The sequence below is a fragment of the Eucalyptus grandis genome, chromosome 8 (assembly GCF_016545825.1).
Source record: "Eucalyptus grandis isolate ANBG69807.140 chromosome 8, ASM1654582v1, whole genome shotgun sequence".
NCBI classification, from domain to species: Eukaryota; Viridiplantae; Streptophyta; class Magnoliopsida; order Myrtales; family Myrtaceae; genus Eucalyptus; species Eucalyptus grandis.
In genome coordinates, this window is record NC_052619.1 from 30117304 (window position 1) to 30140577 (window position 23274).

General features: G+C 37.8%; 1 protein-coding gene across 1 annotated transcript; it reads left to right on the forward strand.

Moving 5' to 3' along the window:
- Nucleotides 1–6148: 6148 nt before the first annotated feature.
- On the forward strand, nt 6149–8555 carry LOC104414047 (1-aminocyclopropane-1-carboxylate synthase 3). Its single transcript, XM_039299835.1, has 5 exons — nt 6149–6230; nt 6404–6510; nt 6815–6946; nt 7068–7228; nt 7682–8555. Exons 1-5 carry the CDS (start codon nt 6149–6151, stop codon nt 8553–8555), a joined length of 1356 nt encoding a protein of 451 aa, XP_039155769.1.
- Nucleotides 8556–23274: the final 14719 nt, after the last annotated feature.

Sequence of the window (23274 nt, forward strand, 5' to 3'; positions counted from 1 at the left end):
AAACTTGTGCAATTTCTTGTAATGGATATTGTGAAAATTTTATTGTGTTGTCACATGATAAATATAATTACGAGTTATATTTGGAAATGATATGTGTCAAGCATGATGTTTTGGAGGGTCACATTTAGGGAAATGCAAAAAATAAGTTTTGAATGTGAGCATGATATATAAAATGAGGAATAATTTGAGGATGACTTTAGCATCTGTCCCATTTTTCTTGAAAATTATGCAAAACCCTCAAAACATTAGGAGATAGATTTGCCCCAATCCTTCAATCAATACGCAATATCTCTCTGAATGTTCCTTCGTTATAGTCATTAATATGTCAGCTTTTTTTCCCCATTAGTGTGTGCAATGTACATGAGTTTTAAGGAATAAAAGTATAATTTCATTCTATTCTTTTATCCATTAGTTAAAAAACCATTATTAATAATAATATCAAATAATTAATTTTTGTTTGGCACAACGACTTTACCAAAACTAAATAAGATATTTTAGGAAAATAGATATACACTATCTAAATAAAAAGGAAAAATTCCTATAAGACAAAAGTGTGAACAAAAAAATTGGTTACTAATTATTCAATGTCAAAATAAATAATTAATAAAAATATTATAAAAAGAAATAATGTCCTCAACTCATAAAAGGAAATAATTAACCACGATCCAAAGTAAAATTTACAAACATTTTTACTTATCAATAACTTTTTTTTTTATTTAATTAACCATTTTACATGACGATCATCTAATTATTGTAATTTGACCTTTTTGTTATTGTCCTTTTTTAATTAATCTAAATTGGGTTTCTTCTTTTTTGAAATATTATTTTGGTTCCATTAGTATATCCATGAAATTTTGACAACTCTTATTATTAATATTACTATTAATATTAGTTTAAGCTAGTTTATTTTTCTCCGCTCCTTTAAATTTTCCATTTTTTAATAGAATCCAAGGTTAAAAGATAGATTATCTTATATCAAAATGAGATGAAAAATTCTTTTTTATCTGTTCTAAGTCATGTACATTATGCATGTTAACGGAAAATACAATGAGGGGTTGCCGCTATAACAAAATGAAAGTTCAGGGGATAGCATGTAATGGTTGAAATTTTAGGGAAGCAAGTATCTACTACCACAAAATTGTGACATCATCAATTTGACCCCTATCTAAGGGCAAGAATTATGATGGTAATCGACAAATCATGAAAAAGCAAGGAATAGTCACCTTAGGATAAAAAAAAAAAAAATTCATCTAGGATTGTGAATTTTTGGAGAAGTGGAAACGAGCCACAAACAAGGAGCCACAAGGGCCCAAGCCATGGGCAAGCCCAATGGGCCTCACACCTATCTTGGGCGGCCCAAGTAGGCCCACTAAGGCCAATTAAGCCCACATTTAGTGTTTTGGAAGCTTGTACATTAAATACCCAAGTGCCTGAATAGTGTTTTGGAACTATAGTTTGATTAAATCGCTAAATTAACCCTTCTAGAAGCTTGTTGGTCTAATGGGACAAGATTGGTTGTCTTCCAAAGAGGAGAGGGGTGCCCATTTGAAGAGAAAAGGGGGAGTCGACCTAGTTTGCCTTCATTCGTTCATCTCCAATTATAACACATGCTTGAAATTTTGGAAGATTGGATAGGAAGATTTCAAGAGCAATTTGTGGTCATTCAAAGGACTTGGCCAAGAGTGGTTCAAGGAAATTTGTACTAAGTTCATTAATGCTTGAAAGAAACTTGTAATTCTCTCACTCATTTCTCTCACTCTCATCCCTCATCTCTCTCGGCACTCTCTCTCCCCTTCCTTTTTGGCTAACCCCTCATCTCTCGCTCTCCTTCACCGTCATCCACTATCTCACTCATCACCTTCCTCTGTCCAGCACCATCGCCACCCACTGTTGTCATTTTCATCCATCGCTGTGACATCGCTACCACCACCTAAGGCCGTGAGCCCCCGTTATCGTTGCTGCCCTCATTGTCCTCTCATGCCGTCTCCTTGCCTTGCGCCTCACACCATCGCCACCGTTCACCATCGTGAGCTGCATGCTATCAACCGCCGCCACTCACTATCAAAACTTAAAAGTTAGTTCTATGAGTGACATACTAAATTTTGATTAGGACGGTAATTACGGTTGGGATTAAGGTTAGGATTAATGATTAATTATAGTTACATTAAGAGATAGATAGATTATGTGATAGCTTATCTTGGTAAGTGATAAGTAATTGTGATAGTTTATCTTGATAAGTGATAAGTAATGGTGATAGCTTATCTTGATAAGTGATGAGTAACAGTGATAGCTCACTTTGATAAGTGATAAGTAAATGTGATAGCTTACCTTGATAAGTGATAAATAAATGTGATAACTTATCTTGATAAGTGATAAGTAAAGGTGATAGTTTATTTTGATATGTGATAAGTTCTTATGATATCTTATTTTGAAAAGTAATGAGTTATATTGATAAGTAAACCCATGGTGTGATATTGTGTGGAATTGAGGGGTGATTGCCATGAGAATGAAAGTTGATAACCTTTGATCTAAAGTATTGTTTGAAAAGAAACTTAGAAAGGCATGATAGGAATGATTTATGTGAACCCATGGTGTGATATATGTTTGCATTGATACTAATGGAATGAGGCCATTGCATGATTATTTTGGTGGACATATAATCAATGGGTGATCACGTTGAAGTATTTTATGGTATTTTTGTGTGTAAAGGATTTCGGATGTCCGACGGAGATCTAGATGCTGCTTGCGAATGGATTTCGGAACGATGCTCCGAATTAAATGTCGTTTTCGAGTGAGATTGATATATTGCCATACTCGATGAGGCTAGACTATGCCCAGTTATGCCAAAAGACCAACGATGCGAGTGTCGATCGTGTCTGAGAACGGTTATAATAATCTGGAGTCATGTGGATGCATTGTGCATGGAAGTGATCATGGTTGTGTTTAGATTATTATTCGTATTTGTCATGTGCCTGGTGGAATTATGGACTCACCTGAGAATTATTTATGTTATTATTGGGTACATTGTTAGGGCGTTGTATGGTAAGTTGCTTAATTCATGTTTATAGATTATGCAAAGCCATGGCTTTGCTATTGATCTAACATTGACAATTAAGCCGCATGTGTAGGGTATCTTCAAGGTGAAGTACTCTCCTACATGAGGTTTATGGAGGAGAAAATCCTCCAAAATTCTCAAGAAGTTCATGGAGGATTTTGTCCAATCTTTTCCCCCCCATAACACCAAAACGGGAATTGTTATCCTATTCGAACTCAAATTCAAAATTGGCGGTCGGGATAAAGTTTATCCTATCTTGCGTTTGGTGTTTGCTCAAAATAAAATAAAGTCGGATATAAATAAGATATAAATTGGATAAAATCATCCCAAGGAAGAGGTGGAATAAAGACGGATATGATTTCTAATATCTAAAATATGAAACTTTTTTTCTCAAATAAAAAATGTATTAAATTAAAAATTAAAATTATATTTCAATATAAATAATATTTGAATTCTAATATAAGAAATTCAAAATAAAAAATATTTTTAAATTTAATCTTATTATTTATTTATTTATTCAAATTTAATTCTATCTTATAATATAAATTCAATATATAAATATATATTTATTACATAATTGAGGTGTTTTAGTACAATTTCTATTTAATAAAATTTTATTAGAGAATGATAGAAGTGGAAAAAAAGAAATAAAAAGGAAATTAATTAAAAAAAGAGGAATAAAATAAAAATAAAATAGACAAGAGTGTCGTGAGAGATTTTTACCATATTCGTTTGTAAAATTTGTGATATATATGCATTTATACCAAATAATATATATATATATATATATATATATATAAATCATATGATGTAAATATATCCAAATTTATTATTGCAATCACTAAATAGTAATTAAAATATAACAAAATTTTCTAGATTTCATATCATATCATATCCTATCAAGTTTTTATCTTAGTTATAAATTCATATGACCAAATATAGCCCAAGTGCAATTCCATGACAGAAAAGTCCCAACGAAAAAAATCCTAACATTCTTACCATTTGCTCTAGCACGTGCTCAAAATGAATTCTATTTTGTATATATACAAAATACATTCTTCCAAAATAAACCTTTTAAAATTAAGGAATAGAAAAATTATCCAAATTAAGAAACTTGCTTAAACTGATTTCCATTTTATCTTATCTACTATGAGCAAGTGGAGCAAAAAATCATGATTTTGGATTTATGTAAGAAACAAACCTAATGACATTATTCAAGAAAAGTAAATCCAAAAGGTAATAGACTAAAAAATTTAGATGGCGGAAATCATTAAGTATTATAAATTTTTATACTGTAATAAGTATTGCATTTATTTTATTCAGTTTAATCACTATCCTTATTTTATTTGTACCATATAAGGGTGCATTTGGTAACGATTCTGTTCTTGGAGTAGATTCGATCGGAACGATTATTTTTTATTCTGTTCCTAGGAGCTAATTCTAAGCATTTTAAGCCGTTTGGTAATCTGTCCAAAATTTATGATTCTCGAATAGAATTGCGTTTGGTACCGTGCTCATTAATTTTGTTCCAAATCAATTTTTAAAAAAAATTTTAAATAAATTTTTTACTTTTTTTCTTTCCTTTTTTCCTTTTTTTTTTTTTTTCCTTTTTCTCATCTTCTTCTTCTTTCTTGTGGTTGGCAACCTCACCGGAGTGTCGCCGGCCCTCGTCGACCAAGCCTCACCGGGGCGGTGGGCGAGGCTTGCCTAGCCCCGCCGATGGCCAAGCCGACCTCGCCGAGGCTAGGTGAGGCCTTCCAGACCACCGGCGGGGCTCGGCGAGCCTCGCCGGTGGCCAGTGAGCCTCGCTTGCCACTGGTGGGCTGGGCAAGCCTCGGGCTGGGCGTCGTGAGGCTTGCCCACCCCGCCCAACCCCGGTGAGGCTTGGCCTCGCAGATCTAGTGAGGCCGAGCCTCACCGGTGGCCGGGCTTGCCTCCGGCGAGCTCGCCCCGACGGTCGGCCGGCGGTGGGGACGGCGGCGATGGACGGTGGACGGTGGCGGGCGGTGGTGGGCGGCGGTCGCGAGATGGCTGAAGGGAAGAAGGAGGGTTCTTTATTTTGATTCTCAAATTCGTTCCTAGAATAAGAATAAACTTTTTTTTTATTCTTGATTCTATTCTCAATGCTCCTGGGAACAAAAATTTTACCAAACGCGATTCTAGGCCCAAACCGATTTCGGGAACAAAGAATAAGAATTTGGCACTGTTTGGATGGTTAGGCGCGTTTGGTAACGATTCTATTCCCGAGAGCGATTCGATCGAACCGATTCTTTTTTATTCTCGTTTCCTAACCGATTCTAAGTATTTTAAGCCGTTTGCAATCCTTCAAAGTTTCGATTCTCGAATAGAATCAGTGCGTTTGGTACCATGTTCATTAATTATGTTCCAAATCAATTTCTTTTAATTTTTAAATAATTTTTTTTACTTTTTTTTTTTTTTGTTTTCTTTTCATTTTTTAATTTTTAATTTTTTTCTTTTAATTTTTAATTTTTTAATTTTTTCCTTTTTTTTTTTTTTTTTTATTTTTTTCCTTTTTCTTTTCTTTTTCTCATCTTCTTCTTCTTCTTTCCGGTGACCTCACCGAGCGGCCGCGGCAGCCGGCGAGGCTCGCCTAGCCCCGCCGAGGCTCGGCCTCGCTAGATCTAGTGAGGCCGAGCCTCGCCGGGCCAGCCGACCTCGTCGGGGTTGGGCGAGGCCCGTCGTGCCACCGGGGGGCGGGCCTCGCCGGTGGCCGGCGTGCGAGCATCGCCTAACCACCGGTGGGGCTGGGCGTCGCGAGGCTCGCCTAGCCCGCCTGGCCCCGGCGAGCTCGCCGTGGGCGGGCTTGCCTCGGCGAGCTCGCCGGATCGGCGGCCGGCGGACGGCGGACGCGGCGGCGGCGGCGGACGGTGGTGAACGGTGGTCGCGAGATGGCCGAAGGAAGAAGAAAATTTATTGATTTTGATTCTCAAATTCGTTTCCGGAACAAGGATAAACTTTTTTGGTTATTGATTCTATTCCCAATCTGTTCTCCCTGAACAAAATTTTTATCAAACGCGATTCTAGCCGAAACCGATTCCGGGAACAAAGAATCGGGAATGTGGCCCTGTTTAGATGGTTACCAAACAGGGCCTAAGTAATCTCACCGTCATCCCATTCAGGGATATTTTCCTTCCTAATCTTCGAAGGAAACCGGGTAAGCAATTTAATCGGTATTTTTCGGACATCACTTGGCAGGGAAGGCACCGTCTCTTTATTAAGAGGGACGACAAGACAGATCATCGCGGTGTCATTATTCTCCAAACCCCCTTAACCCTCTCTCACTTTTTCTCTCTTCCTCGCTATCTGCATATTCTGTGTGAACCAAAGATCAAAACTATAAGAAATCCAGAAGGACAAGGAAGAACGAGAAGAATCCCTACGACCAAACCCGGAATCCACAGGGCATCATTCAGATGGGTCTCGCCGAGAATCAGGTATAACACCATCTCCCTCCCTCCCTCCCTCTCTCTCTCTCTCTCTCTCTCTCTCTCTCTCTCGAGCGAATTTTAGTCATTCAGAATCCGTAGGGAGAAAAGAAATACATGAATGCTTTTCGCCTATGCAAGATGACATTCATGTGTCCCCATGGGTTTTGACGCTTAATCAATTGGACTTTCCAATACATGTTTGGATTACATGTCATGTCACCGGCCACGTCGTTTTCGATGGTTGCTGTCAGAATGCGTTCACTCGTCCTTAACTTCATTCCTTTTATTTTCCTTTTCCTTTTCCGTGCAGCTCTCGCTTGATCTTGTTGAATCTTGGCTGTCCGAAAATCAAGACGTAGCCGGGTTCAAGAGTAATGGGGAGTCCATATTCAGAGAGCTCGAACTCTTCCAGGACTATCACGGCCTTCCTGCGTTCAAGAAAGTAAGAACAGTAATACTAACCCATTTTTTTCCAGAGACTTATTTTTCAACAGTATACAAATACATACGTATACATATAGGTATATATCGATGCTGAATTTTCGCAGCTGTGATGTTTGCAGGCCTTGGTGCAGTTCATGGCGGAAATCAGAGGAAACAAAGTGAGCTTCGACCCGAAGAAGATAGTTCTGACTGCGGGTGCGACTTCTGCAAACGAGACTCTCGTGTTCTGCCTCGCCAAAGCCGGTGACACCATTCTCATTCCGACCCCATATTACCCAGGGTACACGAGCACTTATTGGGTGCAACCGTCTATAAATGTTAGGGTATATATGATACTAGCATTATTGTCCTTATAGACCATTCCGTTAATGAATATAGATATGTTTGGAAAGTATGTTATATCGAATTTACAACTCAGTCAAATGATTATTTGCTTCCTATATTCATTTGAACTTCCAACAATCACATCCTGTCATTTTCGAGCTATTTTTCGAGCAAACAATAATAGGACTTGCATTGGTGTTTTTCTGGCAACAAGCTTTTTTTTTTTATTTTGGGATTCATTTTCGGCATTAGGCGCCACCCTTCTTTGAGATAAATCCATGTCCTCCTTCTTTCTTTACCATATTTATTGCTCCAATGTCACGTTACTCGTTGCTTTTGCATGACGCCGGATATTTGCTGATTTTTCCTCCGAATTTCAACTCGTTTACGTGTACTTTATGTTCTCCAGATTTGACAGGGATCTGAAATGGAGAACAGGAGCAGAGATTGTGCCAATACACTGTACAAGCTCCAATGACTTTAAAATCACTGCTCGGGCTCTCCAACAAGCTTATCAAGAAGCCCAAAACTGTAACCTCAAAGTCAAAGGTGTCCTCGTCACCAACCCGTCAAACCCACTCGGCACAACAATGACCCGAGCCGAGCTTGACCTCCTCATGGATTTCATCGTTGAGAAGCAAATCCATCTCGTCTGCGACGAGATTTACTCGGGCAACGTTTTTGGCTCTCCAAACTACACAAGCATCGTGGAGGTTCTTTCAAAGTACGAGAAAGCGGAGGTTTGGGATAGGGTCCACGTCGTGTACAGCCTCTCCAAGGACCTCGGCCTCCCAGGTTTTCGGGTTGGAGCTATTTACACGAACAATGGTTCGATAATCGCCGCGGCAACCAAGATGTCAAGCTTCGGGCTTGTCTCATCGCAGACTCAGTACTTTCTCTCCATGCTCCTCTCGGACAAGAAGTTCACCAGGAACTACATCTCCGAGAACAAGAAGAGGCTGGAAAAACGGCATGCGTCGCTCATCTCAGGCCTCCAGAACGCAGGCATCAGCTGCCTCAAGAGCAACGCGGGGCTATTCTCCTGGGTTGACATGAGACATCTGTTGAGTTCGAGCACGTTTGAAGCCGAAATGGAGCTGTGGGATAAGATCGTGTACGACGTCAAGCTGAACATCTCACCAGGGTCATCGTGCCACTGCAGCGAGCCAGGATGGTTCCGAGTGTGCTTTGCGAACATGGCCGAAGAAACCCTCGAGATAGCCATCCGGCGCATTAAGGCATTCGTCGATGTTGGTATTTACGGAAGCGTGTGCTTAATGTGAGTGTGTGCAAGTGAGCCTTTTGTGTATGAAATATATCAAGGGAGCAAAAGAACTAAAAACAATGTAGATACAAAAAGATTGGGCAAAGAAACAACAAGGAAGTGTACAAGAGAGTGGCAGTAAGAGAGCACAAGGGAACAGAATGAAAGCTTTTAATATTTAGTTGTAGTACAAAGAAAAAGAAAAGGGGAAGAAGCTGAACTTGTTGGTCTACAGATCAAAATAGACGATCAGAAGCCTATTTATAGATGACCGACTTAGTCAAGAAAAATCTTTGCTCTTTGTCAGAGATTCTTGTACTTCTTCCCCACGCATGCGCTTCCAGGGGCATTTCTACACTTGTACATTGCCACCTAAGCTAGATTTATTTTCTAGAAATTTTCTTGACTTTTCTAGCTAATGTCTCTTCCAAAGTTCAATAATTTAATACTCCTCCTTAATCTAATTTTGCATTACACCAAGCATATTTGACAATTTCTCAAACTTGGCTAGCAATAGTTCTTTAGTGAATATGTCCGCTACTTGATCATTGGTCTTAGAATATTTTAGCTCAATCTCTCCATTGTTTTGTTCCTTTTATATGAAGTGATATTTGATGTCAATATATTTGGTTCCTCCATGGAATATTGAATTCTTTGATATAGCAATTGCGGACTTATTGTCGCAAAGTATTGGAGTCGGTTCCTTTGGTACTTTCTCCAATGTCTTCTAGAATTCTTCAAAGTCATATTGCTTGACTTGTGGTCATAGTGGCTATGATGTATTCAGACTGTGCCACCGAGTATTATTTTTTGAATGCCCATGAGAAGATTCTAGAACCCAATGTAATTACATAATAGTACTCCTCCTATCATTAGTTGAACCTACTCAATCGTTGTCAGTGTAGCCACTAAGCTTGGTGTTTGCACTTAGCCGATACCAAATGCTGTAATCTATAGTTCCTTGTGAATATATGAGAATTCTCTTAGTAGCTCTAATATTTGACTTGGACTTTGCATGAACCGTGATAGTAGGCTTGTTGCATACATGATGTCTTGTCACATGGTAGTGGGATATAGTAGATTGCTGATTAGACTTCTATAGAGGGAGGCATAATCTTTTTTTGTTCCATCTTCCTTCAATAGCTTCTCATTTGTCATGAGCAAAATTGTAACTGCTTTGCAATAGTTCATCTTGAATTTCTTTAGGAGGTTCTCAATACATTTCTTCTACAAGATAAAAACTCTTTCATTTTGATCGATCTCGATGCTATGGAAGTAATGCATCAAGCCCAAGTCCGTCATATCAAATGTCTTCATCATTTCTTTTTTGAACTCTTGGATCATTGTTCCATTGTTCCTTGTATATATGAGATCATCTACATATAGAGAGACAATGGGAGTGTCAAACTTACCTTGGGTCTTGATGTAGAGCATTGGCTCACTCATACTCTTCCTGAATCCTTGCTTGATGAAGTATTCATCAATTCTACTATTCCATACTTATGGTGCCTACTTTAACACATATAAGGCCTTCTTTAGTTTGAGTACTTTTTCTTCTTGGCCTTTTACAATAAAGCCTTGGGGTTGTTCCACATATATTTCTTCTTAAAGATATCCATTTAGGAATGCTGATTTTACATCTAGTTGATGAATCTTCCATTCTTTTTGTGTTGCTAGGGCTATGAGTGCCCAAATAGTTTCGAGGCAAGCCATGGGAGTGAAAGTTTCAATATAATCAATACCTGGTTATTGCAAGTATCCTTTCATCACAAGGCTTGCTTTATGCCTCTAGATTGTTCTATCTCAGTTGAGCTGTCTTATAAACCCACTTGACACCAATGATCTCTTTGTCTTTGGGGTGATCAATGAGCTCCCAAGTTTCATTTTTCTAGATCATCTTGATCTCTTCCTCCATGGCTTTTATCCAAACTTCTTGTTTGGATGCATATTCGTAGTTTTCTAGTTCTAAAGTAGCAAAGTTGCATGTATCATAAATTCTTCTAAGGGTTTTTACCCTCAGTACTATAGACTTTGGAGTAGATTCTTCTTGCTTACTCTTAGAGAGATTAGTGGAGTTACATCGTGAGTGTTGGAATCTGGCACTTCTCCTTCATCTTGTGTTGTTGACTCCTCTTGAGCAAATTGTGTCTCTAGCAAGGTGACATACTACTTCTTGATCTTCTTGTCCTCCTAATTCCAAATAGCATTCTCGTCGAACATGACGTCTTAACTATCATGAGCTTCTTAGGTTCTAAACCTGATAGCCTTTCAATTGATTGTTGTAGCTAGGAATATTCCTTTTTATATCTTTTCATTGAGTTTACTCCTTTTTTGAGTAGGGACATGGATGTAGTGTATGCAGCTAAATACCTTGAGATGCTTAACTAAAGGTTTCCATTTGCTTCATGATTTAATTGGAGTCTTATTTTGGATTGCTTTAGTTGGACACCTCTTTAAGATGTATATTGCCATGTAAACTGCATCTACCTAGAACAAGTTAGGAAGGCCTTTCTCCTTTAGCATAGACCTTGCCATCCTTATGATGGCTCTATTCTTTCTTTCCGCTACTTCATTTTGGTCAAGGGCGTAGCCAACAATTAGTTGATGATGGACTCCTTCATCTTCACAAAATTTATTAAACCTCTTTGAATTGTATTTTGTGCCTCTATCACTCCCTAGGACTTTGATTTTTCAGCCACTTTGATTCTCGATGTGGTTCTTGAATTTTTTGGAGATAGATAAAACCTTTGATCTTTCTCAAGAAAGTACACCAATGTTATTCTTGTGTAATTGTCAATAAATAGGATGAAATAATTATTTTGAATAGATGTGGGCATCCTCATTGGACCAAACACGCCCATAGTTCTAATGGCTTCGTAGCTCTCCATGTACCTCCAGATGGGAAGGACCGCCTTTGTTGATTTCCAAGGAGTCAACCTTCACAAACATTTGAAACTTCTAAAATAGCTAGAAAGTCTCTCATCATATTTTTCTAATGGAGAGTTTCTAGTCTAGCAAAGTTGAAGTGGCCAAATCTTTGATGCTAGAGCCATGAATCATCAAGTTGAGTCTTCATGGCTAAATATTTGACATAATTCCATCAAAAAGGAAAATTCCTATCTTCTATCTTCACAAAGGTAATGATATTTTTATATTTATTGTAGATAATGCAAGCATCTCCTCTAAAGTATAGAGAATACCCACTTTGTAGCATTTGCCCCACACTTAGTAAATTTTGTGCAAGACTAGGATAAGATATACATTATGAATATATTTTGGGCCTTTATTTGTTTCAACGGTGATAGTACATTTTCCTTTAACATCCACTAATGCGTCATTGCCCAATTTTACTTGGGATTTCACTGACTTATCAATATCAGTGAATGTAGATTCGTCCCTATCAATGTATCATGTATAATTTTTCTTATTATTTACTGTTTGATTTGCGTAGAATGTATTTTCTTCACTTTCTTTTTCTTCAACATAGTTTGCTCGATTATTTATTTTCAAGTGACAATCTTTTTCTATGTGGCCATATCTTTTACAAAAGAGGCATTGTTTTTTATTTTTAAACAAGCAATCCTTCTCCAAATGAGTTGTTTTCTTGCAAATACCACAAGGTGGATAGTATTCTTTTTGTGTACTTTCTCCTCCTCTTTCATTTTTCCATGAACTCCTTCCATTAGATCGATGAGATTACATGTTTATTTTAGACTGAAAGGCACTTTCAATTGAATCTTCATCTTGTGCCATTAGTCTTTTCTCATTTGCTTCTAGAGAGCTAATTAATTCATTCATTGGCCGGGTCGTCAAGTCCTTAATTCCTTCTATATTTGTGACTATGAGATTGTATTTTTTAGTAAGTGACACCAATATTTTGTGAACGACCCTTTGATCAGTGATTCCATCTCCATAGGCTCTCATTTGATTAACTGGTTCCTTTATTTTCCATAATATTCTTGGACGGTCTCATAATTTTTCATTTTAGAATTCTCAAATCTCTTCTTAGAGTTTGAAGGTGAATAGTGCATACTTTTATTTTATCCTTGGAATTCTTCTCGTAATATTGCCCAAGTCATCTTTGCAGTCTTCACTCCAATTATTCTCAAAAATACGGTTTTTGAGAGTGCTTGCTAAATAAAGCATAGTCCCCTTGAATCCTTTTGTAGTTGATCCTTCGAACACTTGAACCTTCTTGTAGAGCCTCGTAACCATTTTTCAAGATGTCCCACAAGTCATGGGCCATCAAGAATATAGTTATTTTTATGCTCCAAAAGTCATTGTTGTTCCCATCAAAGATAGGGACGGGAAATGAGGATGAGGTAGAGTTGGCGATAGTTTAGTCATTGGTTAAGGGTAGTTTTAGGAATGGGTAGGTAGGACTAACACCCATTACCAACCAAAGACATGGCTTTGATACTACTATTGGTATTTGTGGAAGCGTGTGTTTGATGTGAGTGTGTGCAAGTGAGTGTTTTGTGTGTGAAATATATCGAGCAAAAGAACTAAGAACAATGTGGGTAAGAAATGATTGAGCAAAGAAACAAGAAGAATGCTTATAAGAGAGTAATGGCAATGGAGCACAAAGAAATGAAAGAAAAGCTTTCATTATATAATTGTAGTACAAAGGAAAAAGGAAAGGGGATGGAGCTGAATTTGTTGAATTTGTTGGCCTATTGCCCAAAATGGACGTTCACTGGCCTACAGCCCAAAATGGATGATCAAAAGCCTATTTACAAGCCTAGGTGACCGACTTACTCAAGGAAATCTCTGTTCTTTGTTAGAGATTTTTTTACATTCCTTCTTCTCCACACATGATCTTCTTAAACACTTCTACACTTCTACATTGCCACCTAAGCTAACTTTCTTTTCAAGGATTTTTCTTCACTTCTCTAGTTAATGTTTATCTTGAAGTTTCTAGAAATTGGATCAATAATTTAACAGTCAAATCTACAGGGAGAAGTACACTATCAGTGCCATAAGTTGTGTACAGGCGCTCACTTTGGTGCCAAAAGTTTCCATCGGATCACTTAAGTGACAAATCGGAGAAAAAACGATCACTTTGGTGCCACCAGTGAAAGATTCCGACCAAAATGATTACGCGACTTTTTAAAAAAATAAAAATCAATAAGACCTTAAACAACGTCATTTCGGTCCTCCTTAAGAAAACGACATCATTTTGCCATCCTACATGGATGGCCTCACAAAAACGACGCTGTTTAACTCATTTTGGGGATTTTTTTTTTTTTGGGATTGAAATTAGGGTTTTTTTGTCCGCCGTTGCTTGGCCACCATCGCACGGCCGCTGTCCCTCAGCCACCGTCGCTTGGCCGCCGTCCCTCAACCTCCACCGTAGTTGCTTGCCACAGCAAGACAAAAGAAAATAAAAAACGAACAGAAAATCCCAAGGGAGAGGGAGGTGTTAATGGCGAGGGCGGAGGAAGGGATGGCGAGGCCACTGCTGCTGCCGTTGTCGTAGCTAGCTTCACTGACAACCTCCATGGTGTTCCAAATCTTCGTGGCTACCATTGGCCAAATCGCTCATGCTTCTAGAGATTCTTCGAGCTCGCGCTTCCTCTGCACCCAACGATATTGTGGCATCCCAAATTTCTTAACGACCTCTAGTTACATTAAAGTCTATGAATTGGTGATGGAAGTACCATCAAGTTATTTTATGGCCATTTAATCCATATTTTGCAATAAGATATATGGCCAAGCTTTTAAGGGATAATTATGTGATAGGAAAGAAAATTTTATCATTGGCCATGTGCATCATAAATTGGAATTTATGAATTTGTGACTATAAGTTTAATGGCCTTATTATTTATGCAATTAGATATTTATTTAAATGATGATTAAGAAATATTATAAAAATAAAATAAAATAAACTTGGGCCATTTAAGTTTGGACCTAGGGCCCAAGTGAGATGGGCCTAAAGTGGGCCATAAGCCTGGCCCATTGTTGCGCATGGAGGGGGGGAGGAGGAGCCGCATGGCTTCCTCCAAGTGTCTTCAACCAAGGAGACACTTTTAGGGACAAGTGTCCCCCATGCAAAGAGGGGGTACATGCAATATATAAGCCACCAGAGAGAGAGAGAGAGAGAGAGAGAGAGAGAGAGAGAGTGGCTGGTAGAGAATTCAGCCAAAGGGAGAGAGAGGAGGTTGCGAGAGAGAGGGAGTGGTGAGAGAGAAGGAGCTGTCCGCCCATTGCCGCCCGTTTGTTGCCCGTGTGCCGTCGTTCTCTTGAGTCTAGAGGCAAGTTGGGGGTCCTTTGCTGCTCTTGCATGTGTGTTTGTTACATTTATGGTTGATATAGCGTCGAGTTTGGGTGATTTGGTGAGGAAAACCGAAGTATGGGTGGTTTATTCTTGAATAGTATGGCTGTTTTTGCTCGAACAGTGTGAGTCAGAATGTTGTGTGAGCTTGCATGCATGTTTGGAGTCCGATTTTGGCTTTGATTTCTCATGAAAGTTGTAGCTAACATCTTGAAGTACAACATACTAAAATTTCGTGGAAAATTATGGATATTTGAGGGGTTAAACTCTCATCCTACGGAGACCTCAGATCTGGAAAGGTTTTACTGACCTCTTGTTGGATGTGTGGTTGCATGTTGGTTTGTGTTAAGAATCTCTCTTCGATTTCTTCATAAAAGTTGTAGGGTACATATTAAACTACAACATACTTAAATTTGAAGTGAAATGAACAAGTATAGCCTAGTAAATCGACTAGATCTTGAAGACAGTAATTCTGGAGATGTATTTCGGGACACCTGAGACTTCATGGACTTAAATGACGACTATACTCTGGTTATTTGACTTGGATCTCTTCATGAAACCTGTAGAGGACACCTTGATGTATAACATATCCAAATTTCAGAGGAAAGGAAAGAGAATAGGTAGGTGAAAAACTCAGTATTTCGGAGAAGCATGTACTGGACGATGCGGTAATGGATCCAGAAGCTTTGTGAGACTGTAGAAAATAATATAAAAAGAATCTGACTTGGAAGTCTTCATGAAAGATGTATGAAAATGTCTTGGCTATGACTCAGTAAAATTTCGTAATTTTTAGAGGTCGTATGAATATTTTAATCGAATTTCTTCGGAAACTGTGTATTCTGATTTCATCCGAAAATGATATGCTGTTTTGGGTGATTTATGGAATGATGTGAAATTTTATTTGGCCATGTAATTTACATGAAATCATCATCCTATTGCCTTGTTTATCACTTGCCTTAATTTTTATAATTTTTGGGAATTTATAGATATTAAATTTAATATTTTTGAAAATGACAAAAGCTGAAATTTAAATAAATGAAAAATGGCATGAAAAATGGATTAAATTATTGGCCATAAATTCCATTAAATTTATTTCATAAATAATTATACCATGTAGCATGTATGATGAGGTCTTGATGTATGCATGACGTTGAATTGACATACATGTATGAATTCCATGCCAAGTATGACTTGTTTGATGTCACGTCATATGCCATGCTAAATTAAGACCGAAATTGGTGAACATGAATAATGTTAAATAAGGAGATTGATGTGGCGGATGATAATGCCTCGGGAGTGTCGGGATGCCCGGTGGTATACAGTACGTAATTCCAGGGGAGGCCTAGTGGTATATCGGTACATAATTCCGGAAGCCCTGGAGGTTTTTGCCCAGGGGGAATGCCTCACGATGCCAAGATTGGGGTGCGGGATGCTCGGCCAGGGAGTGTAAATGCCGGAAGCCCTATCGGAGGTTTTTGCCCGAGAGGAATGCCTCGTGATGCCAGTTGGGATGCGAGATGCCCGAAATGTGGGGGGCCAGATGCCCGATGGCCTGGAATGGATGAATGCCGGAGGTTTTCTCACATGGGATGCGAGTGTAAAATATGAGATGAAATTGATGATCCGAGGAAGGGTGATGTGGTGATCAAATTGAAAGTTAAAAGTGGAAATTGAACCATGCATGATATGATATGATATGATGATTACCCATGGCATGATGATATGCATGATGATGATGATGTATGATGTGATATGGTGATGATCGCCCATGGCATGATGATATGCATGATGATGATGATGATGTATGATGTGATATGATAATGATCAACCATGGCATGATGATACGCATGATGATGATGATGTATGATGTGATATGATGATGATCACCCATGGCATGATGATATGCATGATGATGATGATGTACGATGTGATATGGTGATGATATATGATATGGCATGATGACATGCATATATGTGTATGGTATGACGATGTCATGATGATGATGGCATGTGTGATATGATGAAGTCATGATGATGATGATGATATGTGTGATATGATGATGCCATGATGATGATGACATGTGTGTGACATAATAATGCCATGATGACAATGATATGAGTATGACATGACGATACACATGTATGTGTTATGATTGTGGTGATGATGCATAATAGTACACGCCTGGCTTCAAGGTAAGTAATGCCTGAAATGCATGTATGACTTGTATGATGCATTGAGTGGTTATTGGATTACTTTATCTGCTGAGTGGTTGTACTCACTCCTTTTGGGGAATAACATTTCAGACTAGAAAAGATACCTCTGCTGCCACTGCTACCAGTAGATGAATCAAGTGGTTGGTTATGATTCTAAGGAGGAGGATAGCAAAGGGAGGAAACTTTTGGACGTCGACACTGATAAATGGACTTTAAGTATTCGACTGTTGGAAAAGATGTCAGTCATCCTTTGAAGTGTAGCCGAGTATAGAAGACTACGGCATTTTGATGTACTGACTAAAGATGTCCATCTGCTCTATGTAAATAAACGTGTTCGGCTTTAACTTATATAAGATATTTAGTAGGTGTGCATCGTTTTCTGAATATAGGGAGGGGAGTTTGTTGGATGTGCTTTCGTATATGAATTGCGCAAGGGACCTATAAAAAAAAAAAAACTGTAAACCCCCTATGTTATATGGACTCGCTGCAATTGAAATGGTATCGTGAGTGACATGTTAATAAGGAAAGTGAAAGGAAAGCGAACTGTGGTGACCCTAACGGATCGGGGGCCGTCGAGGGGTGCCACAAATATTACTTGGGAAAAGGCGGTGGTGGGGCTGAGATTTGGGGATTTGAAAGGTCGACAAGGTGATTGAAAATGGGGGAAACTATTGGGGGAGGGCGGAGGCGAGTGTGTGATTTCTTTTCTGGAAAACTACTAGTGTTGTGTTGGTGCACTGTTGGTGTTACTAGTGCTATTCTTCGACACTACTAGTGCTGTTCTTTGAGGAAGAACCAATTTTTGAGGAAGAAGACGATACAAAATGGCGTTGTTTGGGGATTTAGTGTTTTGAATTTGGGGAAAGACACAAACGGCATCGTTTTGTTGTTTAAATGCTGACTATACTCTCCGGCGAGCCCCATCAGCTTAAAAAATTAATTAAAAAAATGTCACGTCAGATTTTCGGCCAACTAGATCGGAGTTGACACCAAAGTGAGCGTTTTCAAACTTTTTGACACTTAAGTGACCGACAGAAACTTTTTGGCACCAAAGTGAGTGCTGTATACAAGTTATGGTACTATAGTATACTTCTCCCCAAATTTGCCTCTAGGGTGATGAGGCCATTTGTGGTCAGAGAGGTGCAATAAGGCCATTGTCTCAAGAAAAAATCGTTTTCCAAGTGGGTTTTCCCGCTAGCGTTCCACAACCATGAGGCCGGCGTATTCTTGCATGAACTGGATCCAAATTCTCGTTGTGGTCACTATGATCAAGTGGAAGGTAAGTGAATGAGATGGAAAGGAGTTTCATGACGAGGATCAATCTGACTGGGAATTTTTCATTTGGTCTTTTTAGACATAAAACCACAATCTTTACGTTTAAAAAAAAATAATAATAAGAGGGGGAGGGGGAGGAGGAGGAAGAAGTTGATGGTGATGGGATTTTCCGTTTTATTTTTCATTGTAATTATTAGGGCGATCTCCTCTTCTTCTTCTTTTCTTCCGTTTTTTTTTTTTAATTTCCTTTATGAGTGTAAAAGATTAAATCGATTTTTGTGGATGCGAAGTGTGACAGTTGGAGTTCTTAAGTGAATAATAGAATTATATCTTTTGTCCTCCTTTAAGCTGATATGATATGTAAAATAAATGAGGCTTTTTGCCCCCTTGTCCTATATATTTAACTAATGCGTGTATATAAACCCCCACTCAACAATAAAAATGACAATCGTACGCTGTTCTCTTTTAAAAAACGCAATCTGAAGCATAATCATGTCCTAATCTAATATCGAAATATATAGATCCGTTTACATTTAGTAAAAAGCAATCTGATTATAATATTAGAGTTTTCTATAATCCATAAAGAATATATACATACATTTCCAATAAACAACTAACTCAAAAGCCCACTAAAGCCATGTATAACTCCTACTCAAAGATCTCCACTATAAAAGTGTCCTCCTGATATCGATAATGCTTTTGTCCTACTTGCAGCTCGTAGAAGAACCTAAAAGCAAGTAAAATGAATGGAATGAACAATCACAATTCAATGAATAATTCATCTCTTCAAAGTAGATTGAACATCCATTATGCACGGTTAAGACACAAAAGCATAACTCATTTCCACCAAATTTAGAATATAACAAACTTACAAGATCAAAATGAGTTATGTATTGCTTTAATTTAACTATGCTTATAGCAAAAATATCATTTTCATCACTATTATCAAAACAAATAATCACTAGTCTATTCCACAAATCAATTTTGTCAAATCATATGTTAATGGTCCATTTCATTGCTTGATCTCGTGCTCAACTCTTTAACCATGATCGCACATGACGTCCCGTGATGAATTGACCAACATACCTCTTAGCTAGGTCTCCACCTATATTGCCGATGGTTGGTCCATAAGGATATCCTTAAAGTAGTATATATATCCACAAACCCTTCAATTGATTCACAGAGACATTGGGCATAATCCATCATCCTCAATTTCCAATAACCTACAACCAAAATCAGAAACTATATCAATACTTTGATTCACAAACAAAATCATATGACTTTTCACTCTTCAATATATCTCAAACTACCTTTGATAAACCATATTCATAAAAAATTACGAACTTTTTGTGATTCTTTCATATAAGGTTCACAAACAATTTATGGACAATAAACTCAAACTGTAGGCAATATAAATGTTTTCATTTCAAATGAACAAAATGGTAGTCAATGCTCAATTTGGATTTTATGTAATAAACATGCTATTTCATAACTCATAATATATATAATTCATATCGACATCGGAATATACGTTTAACAAATTCAATGAAGATACAGTATCACTCATATATAAAAGCTGAAAACCAACCTACGATGGTTATCCAAATCAAGAACTTGTATTCCTATCAATTATTGAAAAAATAAATATTAAAAATCGAGTTTTACATTACCCTTAACGGTATGACTAAATTATGCTTATTCATCGATAAAATAACACCTACACGCTAACGAAAAAAATCGGGTTCTACATTTATTGTCCACTATGCGTAACTGAAACTCAAAACTTCAAAATTACAATGTGTTAAATATTGCGCAACATAAAAGATTGATGCCCTTCTATCAATTTATATTGTTCAACTTCCAATGAATAAAATCTAGACTATTATGCAGGGTGTATTAACAAAAGAATAAGATCATATGTTATGCCAATTACATTACTCTATTTATTGATACACGTTGATACATGTTGAATCTTATACATGCTATCAAAGAATTAATAAACTTACACCTATATTTCCAAAATCATGGAAAAAAACAGGAAAATTCATAAAAATATCCTTAAAATACAAGTATTTAGGGTTTCGTATATATTTTCACATCCATAAATCCATCAAAAATATAAAATAAATATACCATAGTTTAGAGCATTTCCATACGAACATCTAAACTTCAAGAGCACGCCAATCAGAGTTTTGACGTGCTTTCATTAGCCTCCAGAGTGCATAACACGTGTAATGCATGTGCACAGCACTTGAATCGAATTGGACCGTCGGTCGACCGGTCAACAGAGGACGGGTCAAATGGGTCGGATCTCAAGTCGGATCAATAGTCAACTGGGTCAGGTCATAGGTCAACAATCAGGTCGAATCCAAGTTGTGTCACCCGGTTGCTGACTTAACAAAGATGTCAGCCTAATACATGCATTAGCAACGGATGTGGGTGCGTGTGGGAGTGCGTGCTTGACACACGCTACCTCCCAATGGTGCGTGCTTTAGAAAGGGAGTGCGTAAACTACTGGGATTCGCCCCAGTGGCCACCCTTCTAATATGGAAGGGAGAGGTGATGGGTTCAAATCCCCACCTTCTCAACGATTTTAGGAGTGAATTTCAACTGCTTTAGAAAGAGTAGGACTGACCAAAAAGAAAAAAAGGAGTGCGTGCGACCTTTCTTGGTGGCGCATGGCCACTCAAAATGCTCGTCTTGACAAGCTCTTGCCGATTATGTAATCAAAATTGATTTTTACTTCACAAAAAAAGTCATGAAAAAAAGAAGAAGAAGCCAAATCCATACGTTTGAGTTGCCTACTTTGATACCACATGTAAGCCGTGAAGCCCATCCTAAGATCTTCATAACTAGAATCAAGAACACATATATAATTAAGTAAAAATATTTGTGTATTTGATTTGGAATCTATTGTTCTTGATGTAGGATAGCAACAATCCAAAGTGCTTATCATCTATTGCCTCTCGTATCACTAGTTCAATGAAGCCACCCTTCACCTTTAGCATTTTGTAAACTTTCATTCTTTGAGGATAATTATGTGTCGGGATTAGATGACAGATTATAGTATTATTTATAGAGTTTTTAGCCATGCCTTCTCATCACAGGTTGGGTTTAATTCGGCCATATTAGTTAACCTCATATTAGACTAATTAAGAAATTTTTTATCTCAATTTATTAAACCAATCCCATAAAATGGTAGATCATAATATCAATTAATGTTAGTTCATATCAGAAAAATTCTTACACAATGATCTTGCTTCACCAAGAAATTAGGCTTTAATGTATTGAACTGACAAGTGCAGAAGAGGGTGATGTCTTGTGGTTACTTGGTAGGATCAATGAAGCTAGTATTCTCAAAAGTCCTTCATACTGACAGGGATTGTAGGATCATTGATCTTAAAACTCCTGTGTCATTAAGTCGGTACGGTCATGGAAGATAGTTAGCCAGGTTACTCACAATCAGCATAAGTGATGGTGTGCGTACAATAGTGATAGTGATCTATTAGGTCTAATAAGAGTGAGATATGCGCTGAAAAGATGACCATTGATAGTACAAATATAGCCATTACATGATTGGACTCTGTAACATAAAAACTGGGAAAGTAATCAAAAAGCAACTGAGAGTTAATAGTTTTGACAGACGCAGCGTGCCTATTTTAGAAAGCCTGAGATTGTTAAGAGGAAGCGACTACGGGAACAGTGTCAATTTTGTCAAAGGTCTCCCCCAACGACTTTCAATAGCTAGCAATCATACATGAAGATATCCAACGATTACATTAAGTACCTCAATATAAAAAGACCAATGATGTTGTGAAGCGGGTTGGACATCTTGAATATTGCAATTGCTATCCTAGACAGAAATTGTAATTGATCTTATTATTTATTGCTCTCCGTACTAGTTTAGCAATAGAATAGTTGATTGTTAAGTCTATGAGCGTAAGAGTAATGTGTAATTCCTAAAAGTGAGATCTATCAATTGAAAGGATCGATCCTTTTCACTTTTAACTTGCTTTGCTAATTTTTAGTGGAATCCGGCCACTATTAATGTGCTAGTCTGAGAATGGACGTAAGCTTGATTATTAAGCCGAACCACTATATATCACTATGTGATTGTCTTGCTTCACTTTGATCTACTTATCATCTTCACATTGCTACTCTATTTGAGATACTTACTTGAGTGCTAATTGTTTAATATTCCATAAAGCTCCATTCTAGGTTGTATTGTTAGTTCCAATAAATTATCGTAAGATAATGCAAAAGTTAACTAATCTTGCAATTCAAGTCAAATGCGAGAGAAATAAATTAACTAGAATAATCAATGAGGAACAATGAGGACACTTGAAATTCACATTTTTATACAAGTATCAATAACTACTCTTTGGGGAGAGTCAAATTCTGAGAAATCCGCTATGAATTCATGGTATAAGAACACTAAAAATGCTAAAAGTTGTGTATTACACTCATTTTATATAAATTTTTTTTTTTGAATCATATAAGTGTTAATCTATTTTTTTTAGATCAAAGATGATTATTTTTTAAAGACGATTAGTTTTCAATTTGGGCAATCAAGAATCTGCATGACAATTCTTTTTTATCACTTTTTTTGACCCACGGGACTTGCCGGCATACCTAGTCAACATTAATAATCCCAAATGGAGTTGTTTACATGTTTGTCCCAAGCTCTTGCTCTAGTTGTTTTTGCCGGACCTTTTGCGCTAGAGGTGGGCATGGCAGCTGCGGTGGGGGCGTCCTTCGTTGCGGTGGTTTTCCTTGGGGGTGATCGTCACCGTGTCTCGAGTTGCTTCGGTCTTTGCAGCGGCTGCCGTTGCTGGCTTCGTAGGAAAAAAGAGAGGGTCGCCCGACTTCAGATCCTCCATCGAAGCTCAAAGAGAGATGTTCCATCGATCGATCGATCCTTCGACCCCCATCTTCTTCAAACTAAAGAAGAATGCGTGGAGAAACTACAAATTGCA